We start from the raw sequence: 7,106 nt of genomic DNA, 5'->3' as shown, positions 1-7,106 counted from the left end.
TTAAGACCTTCAGTATATCAGTATGTGCAATTCAATGATGGAATGGATTAAGCAAAGCAATCAAACAAAATGGTAAATGGGTCATACTTGTATAACGCTTTCCTACCTTTTTTAAGGAACTCAAAGCGCTTTGACACTATTTTCCACATTCACACACAATGTACTAATATGATCCACTTCAAGAAAGTCTTCACACTTAAAGTGTTTACAAAGTACAAAGAAGAAGATAAACATTCTCAATTTATTTCATCCATCCATTCTTTTTCTACATAATCTTACTCATCTCACCATATGAAATATAACTTACTTCACCAATTATTTATTTTTATTGTTATTACTTATGGAGTATATTGTGAATACATTGAGAACAGGAAGTGAACAAAAGTGTTAGCAACTGCTATGTAAAGGACAAGGGGTAGGATTAAATAAGCTCTGCTTCTTCCTACTCCTTTTCCAACATGTTGAATAGACAACCTGGAAATTGTGATGTATCATGTTGTATGCATGCATGTGTGATGTGTCATGTTGTATGCATGCATGTGTGATGTATCATGTTGTATGCATGCATGTGTGATGTATCATGTTGTATGCATGCATGTGTGATGTATCATGTTGTATGCATGCATGTGTGATGTATCATGTTGTATGCATGCATGTGTGATGCATCATGTTGTATGCATGCATGTGATGCATCATGTTGTATGCATGCATGTGTTGTATGCAAATATAATTCATGTTGTATGCATGCATGTGTGATGCATCATGTTGTATGCAAATATAATTGACTTCATTTGACATTTTTTTAACATTTTAATGACAGACAATTGTGGGTGCCTGGTAACAAACCTGAGGGGATCCCTAAAGGTAAACAAATCCATTGCTTTGAAAATGAAAAATATCAAAAGTCCTCGCATGGTTTGATTTTTTAATGGGAGGTCATTAATGGAGAAAGTTTGGACACCCCTGTTTTATGTGAAAGGCTGAGCAAAGCTTTGGTAAAGTTCATCCTGAAATATTGACTATATTTGTGGATAGGGTTTTGTAGTGATTTACATGTTGTCTGCAGCAGAGATGTATTTACATGTTGTCTGCAGCACAGATGTATTTACATGTTGTCTGCAGCAGAGATGTATTTACATGTTGTCTGCAGCAGAGATGTATTTACATGTTGTCTGCAGCAGAGATGTATTTACATGTTGTCTGCAGCAGAGATGTATTTACATGTTGTCTGCAGCAGAGATGTATTTACATGTTGTCTGCAGCAGAGATGTATTTACATGTTGTCTGCAGCAGAGATGTATTTACATGTTGTCTGCAGCAGAGATGTATTTACATGTTGTCTGCAGCAGAGATGTATTTACATGTTGTCTGCAGCAGAGATGTATTTACATGTTGTCTGCAGCAGAGATGTATTTACATGTTGTCTGCAGCAGAGATGTATTTACATGTTGTCTGCAGCAGAGATGTATTTACATGTTGTCTGCAACAGAGATGTATTTACATGTTGTCTGCAGCAGAGATGTATTTACATGTTGTCTGCAGCAGAGATGTATTTACATGTTGTCTGCAGCACAGATGTATTTACATGTTGTCTGCAGCAGAGATGTATTTACGTGTCTGCAGCAGAGATGCATTTACATGTTGTCTGCAGCAGAGATGTATTTACATGTTGTCTGCAGCAGAGATGTATTTACATGTTGTCTGCAGCAGAGATGTATTTACATGTTGTCTGCAGCAGAGATGTATTTACATGTTGTCTGCAGCAGAGATGTATTTACGTGTCTGCAGCAGAGATGTATTTACATGTTGTCTGCAGCAGAGATGTATTTACATGTTGTCTGCAGCCGAGATGTATTTACATGTTGTCTGCAGCACAGATGTATTTACATGTTGTCTGCAGCCGAGATGTATTTACATGTTGTCTGCAGCCGAGATGTATTTACATGTTGTCTGCAGCCGAGATGTATTTACATGTTGTCTGCAGCACAGATGTATTTACGTGTCTGCAGCACAGATGTATTTACATGTTGTCTGCAGCAGAGATGTATCTGCAAAGGAAGTTCTTCAGGTGGGAGATGTGCATGGTCTCTTTGATGGCCGTGTCTCTGCTGCGCACCTGCAGGAGGCCGCTCTCCAGGGTCTTGTCGCTGATGACCGCGCTAAAAAGCACGCCCATCTCGTCATACCTAAACAGGGTTGGTGACAGACAGGTTAAAAAAGAAGTGCTTTTTCAAGTGGGTGAAGGAGTGTTCTTCAACTTACTTGCAGTGGAGCTGCTCCAGTGGTGTGGATGTGGCTTCAAGATGTCCTGGCCAGACTGACATCTTTGCTTCCTTCAACTCCTGCAGCAGGCCTTCACACACCTACACAAGCACAGTCAATGCCTTCACACACCTACACAAGCACAGTCAATGCCTTCACATACCTACACAAGCACAGTCAATGCCTTCACACACCTACACAAGCACAGTCAATGCCTTCACACACCTACACAAGCACGGTCAATGCCTTCACACACCTACACAAGCACGGTCAATGCCTTCACACACCTACACAAGCACGGTAAATGCCTTCACACACCTACACAAGCACAGTCAATGCCTTCACACACCTACACAAGCACGGTCAATGCCTTCACACACCTACACAAGCACAGTCAATGCCTTCACACACCTACACAAGCACAGTCAATGCCTTCACACACCTACACAAGCACGGTCAATGCCTTCTTTGTCTGGGACATGCTCAACAAGTAACCGCTCGCACCATTCAACATGCCAGAAAAGCAGTAGGAAGAAGCAGAGCTTGTACAAATTGAGGGAATGAAATGAATGAAAGACAATTGAATTAAAAGAACTGACAAAGTATAGCTTTGCAGTGATAAAAGAAAAGAAGAATAAAAAGCAAGTTATGCAAATGTGGAAATAAAATAATAAATGTGGAAATTAAATATTAATTAATAAATAAGTAAATTCAGCAGTAATTTTTAATTTTAAATATATTTGGTTTCATTAGTGAAACTATTGCATTGCCTTTAATAAAACACACACTCCAATTGACCATAAATAATCCCATTAATGCTTCTATTCAATCAACTCCGGTCTTTTATAGTCGCTGGATGTGTGGACTTCAAAAGTGAAAAACCTTCAGGGTCTCTAATTAACACAATCGTTAACATACAGTGGTGTACATACTAGAGATGCGCGGTTTGCGGACACAACCGCGGAGTCCGCGGATTATCCGCGGATTATCCGCGGGTCGGGCGGTTGAAATAAAAGAAAATTAGATTTTAAATAGATTCAGGCGGGTGGCAGTTAAACCAATTGGTAAATATATATACATAGTTAAATGTTGTTACCCACATACGAAAAACGAGCAGGCACCTGCTGCATATGCCACAACAGAAGAAGAAAAAAAAAAAGAGATGGCAACGCCGGCAGCAAACGTGGTACGCGACAAACTAAAAAAGGGAATACTAAAGACCAGGGGAAAAAAAGGCCAGAAAAGTTCAGCGTGGACTCGTTTTTATGAGGTTGTAAATCAGGATGATAGTAATGCTGGCTACGTGATTTGCAAGAGCTGCGACGCTGTTTATGTCTACGACAGTCACAAAACCGGGACATCTAACATGGTGCATCACATTTGTGCAAAACCCCGAACCTCCACAAACACCCTGAGCATGAGCAGTTTCGTCCGCCGTGATCCCAGAAGAGTGCCACAGGATGTTAAAACAAGATAGAACGCAGCTGCCTGCAGCAGTTTGAGTGGCGCGAGCGCGCTTGGAGGCCGGTGCGCTCAGCGCGGCTCCCAGATGATTGCGCACTAGTGTGCGTCTGGGCCGTGACAGCGTGGCACGCATTGAATGTCTCTGCTGCATTGGATCAGTCTCCTTTCTTTAACAGGCAAAAGCTTTATAACCTCACTAATGCCTTGCATCGTCTATATTAGATATATAACAACGGGCGGGTGCGGTTTTGATTAAATGTTAGTTCGGGTGGATGCGGATGGTTGACGACTTTTGTGATGCGGTTGCGGATGAAATAGTTGCCTATCCGTGCATCTCTAGTACATACACTTGTGAAGAAAATAATGTCATGTTGAGTTTCCAATCATTTCTACAACTCTTATGTTTTTGTGATGTAGTGATTGGAGCACATACTTGTTGCTCACAAAAACATTCATGAAGTTTGCTTCTTTGATGAATTTATTATGGATCTTCTGAAAATGTGAGGGTGAAAAGTATACATACAGCAATGTTAATATTTGCTTACATGTCCCTTGGCAAGTTTACCTGCAATAAGGCGCTTTTGGTAGCCATCCACAAGCTTTATATTAGAAATGGCAACAGTGGAGGATGAATGTCACATAACAAGATGATAGAGAAAAAGAAGAAGCTTATCGACTACAGTGTCGGCACAGACTACAAAGGCAAAAGCGCGCAAATTTTCAGGACTTATGCAGATCCCAAATACAGATCAGCAGGTACCAGAAGGTAAGAAAAGTTGCTTTTGCATAATATTGTGAAACAAAACGGCAGATAATATGTCTTACCTTATACACACACCATAATAATACTCCTATGTTGAGGCTTTTGGAAGCACATCAAGCGGTGTGGCTTCATAGCTTACCAAAGTCCTACTAAAACATTTTGATAGATTTTTGAGCGCCGTGTGTAATGTTCTATATTTTTAATGGAACATATAAAATGTTGGTGTTGTTTACTTGAGTCATATTGCAGTCTACACATATCTCTTATGTGTGACTGCCATTATATTGCAGTCTACAGGTGTCTCTTATGTGTGACTGCCATCTACTGGTCACACTTTTCATTTCACCGTGTACCAAATAAAATAGCTTTGAGGTCGGTAGGCACAACCAAAATGATTCTGTACATTAGGCGCACTGTCGAGATTTGAGGGAAAAAAAAGATTTTAAGTGTGCCTTATAGTCCGGAAAATACAGTAACTTTTATTGCCAATTAATATTGTCTCCAAAAACCTATCCATCAATTGAAGGAGTAAACATATAAACATGATGCGTCACCGACCTGCCTCAGCTCCATGGTGGCTCCTCTGCCAATACCCAATGCCACTTTGATTGGCGCCAACAGTGGATGCAACTTCAGCATCTGACGTCCACCCAAAGAAAAGGATAAAAGAAATGTTTAGCTGGTAAAAGGAGAGTGGAAAATAAGTAACAACCTTTCTTTGCCTGGCATCTTCTCTCTTGTGCAAGTGCAGGGAGTTGCACAGAAAGGCCAACAAACCACGCTCCACCCTCCCCGTTATAGAAACCACGTGAGGAATGGATTTGCGCCTGTTTGGACTCTGTGAAATATTTGTGGAGGAAGAAGCAAGGCATTGTATGGACTGCAGCACACCAATAAAGCAGGCCTCACCAGGAGTTTGGAGCGCACGCCTGTGTGAGCATCCATCAGCTCGCCGTCTCCTCGGCTCCACAGCACCTCCAGGGGCTCCTGGCCCCACGGGAACTTGTAGAAGATCTTCACGCCTCGGGACGCAGGCCCTTCCAGTTCCTCCTGCGGGACGTCACTGCTGCTGAAGTCGGACGGAGCCAGGGCAAACTGGACAAAAGCAGGTGGAACACGTTGGCGTCCACAAACCTTTCTTCTCTTACTGAGAACTCACTTTTCTCCACCATTTCAGCCTCTGTCCAGCCCAGTGGTCCAACCATTGAGAGGACGTGCGAGGCGAGCAGAACCAGACAAGAGATGCCAACGTGACTTCAGCTGGAATGACAGCAACATGGTTAGGTTGTTACATCTACACAACAACTCTTCTCAGCTGACAATGCTGCAGCAATGGATCTACAGAACATCCCCTCCATGTTCCTCTTCTTAGGTGACAATGCTGCAGCAATGGATCTACAGAACATCCCCTCCATGTTCCTCTTCTCAGGTGACAATGCTGCAGCAATGGATCTACAGAACATGTTCCTCTTCTCAGGTGACAATGAAACATTCCATCACCACTCAGGATTCTACCATTCAATTATTATTATATCCACTATTTAAATAACACTCTCATTTATTCCTGCTGTGCTGTTATGCTTTTTAAGTGATTGTAAAATACATTTACTGACTAGTGACATCATCTCTCCAAACTTGTCTCATTCATATGTGCTGACATTTTATTTTGTCTGACTGTTATAGTTCTGATGTTTTTTAACGCTTTTAAGTTATTAACATTTTATTATTCATAACCAGCACCCTAACCATGTCCAAATCTCCTCAAACAAATTCCAATCGTTTGTGCTGAAAAATTGTTCACAGTTTTATGTTATGAATAATAACACGTTAATAACATTGAAGCTATAATAGGGAGACAAAAACATTTTGCAGCACAACTAGAGCAGAAACTATGTTGGGAAATATTGTCAAATGGTTGGAAGGCTGGTTATGAATAATAATAAAACTATCAAATTTGAACAACATACTGTATACACTATATTAGACAAAAAACATTTTGCAGCACAACTATAACAGAAAGGAATACGTAACAATAAAACTTGAACAACATACAGTACAGACCAAAACACCTTCTTTATGTTCATGACTATTTACATTGTACATTGTCACATCAAAACTATGAATGAACACATGTGGAGTTATGTGCTTCACAAAAAAAGTGAAAACATGTTATATATTCAAGTTCCTTCAAAATAGCCACCCTTTGATCTGATTACTGCTTTGCACACTCTTGGCATTCTCTCCATGAGCTTCAAGAGGTAGTCACCTTAAATGATGTTCACTTCACAGGTGTGCTTGAAGCTCATGTAGAGAATGCCAAGAGTGTGCAAAGCAGTAATCAGAGCAAAATGTTTTCACTTATTTTTTTTGTCAAGTACCGTATCTTTCGGAGTATAAGTCACTCCGGAGTATAAGTCGCACCGGCTGAAAATGCATAATAAAGAAGGAAAAAAACATATATAAGTCGCACTGGAGTATAAGTCGCATTTTTAGGGGAAATGTATTTGATAAAAGCCAACAGCAAGAATAGACATTTGAAAGGCAATTTAAAATAAATGAAGAATAGTGAACAACAGGCTGAATAAGTGTACGTTATATGAGGCATAAATAACCAACT

General features: G+C 40.5%; 1 protein-coding gene and 1 long non-coding RNA gene across 2 annotated transcripts in view; one reads left to right on the top strand and one right to left on the bottom strand.

Annotated features, from left to right (window-relative positions):
* Window positions 1-1,761: 1,761 nt before the first annotated feature.
* Window positions 1,762-7,106, bottom strand: part of polg2 (polymerase (DNA directed), gamma 2, accessory subunit) — a 10,540-nt gene continuing 5,195 nt past the window's right edge. Inside the window, exons 3-8 of the mRNA XM_061923112.2 lie at window positions 5,649-5,749; window positions 5,399-5,584; window positions 5,202-5,327; window positions 5,048-5,128; window positions 2,263-2,363; window positions 1,762-2,186 (exon numbers count right to left, since the gene is read on the bottom strand). Of these exons, the coding sequence (XP_061779096.2) occupies window positions 2,021-2,186; window positions 2,263-2,363; window positions 5,048-5,128; window positions 5,202-5,327; window positions 5,399-5,584; window positions 5,649-5,749 (761 nt within the window). The 3' untranslated portion in view covers window positions 1,762-2,020. The remainder of the gene's footprint in view (window positions 2,187-2,262; window positions 2,364-5,047; window positions 5,129-5,201; window positions 5,328-5,398; window positions 5,585-5,648; window positions 5,750-7,106) is intronic.
* LOC140679950 (uncharacterized) overlaps window positions 5,486-7,106 on the top strand; it is a 2,072-nt gene continuing 451 nt past the window's right edge. Inside the window, exons 1-2 of the long non-coding RNA XR_012051226.1 lie at window positions 5,486-5,598; window positions 5,667-5,768. This is a non-coding gene — a long non-coding RNA (uncharacterized lncRNA). The remainder of the gene's footprint in view (window positions 5,599-5,666; window positions 5,769-7,106) is intronic.

Source organism: Nerophis lumbriciformis, linkage group LG27, assembly GCF_033978685.3.
Source record: "Nerophis lumbriciformis linkage group LG27, RoL_Nlum_v2.1, whole genome shotgun sequence".
NCBI lineage: Eukaryota > Metazoa > Chordata > Actinopteri > Syngnathiformes > Syngnathidae > Nerophis > Nerophis lumbriciformis.
The sequence above is the reverse complement of the archived record's forward strand: the minus strand, read 5'-3'. Positions and strand labels throughout refer to the sequence as shown.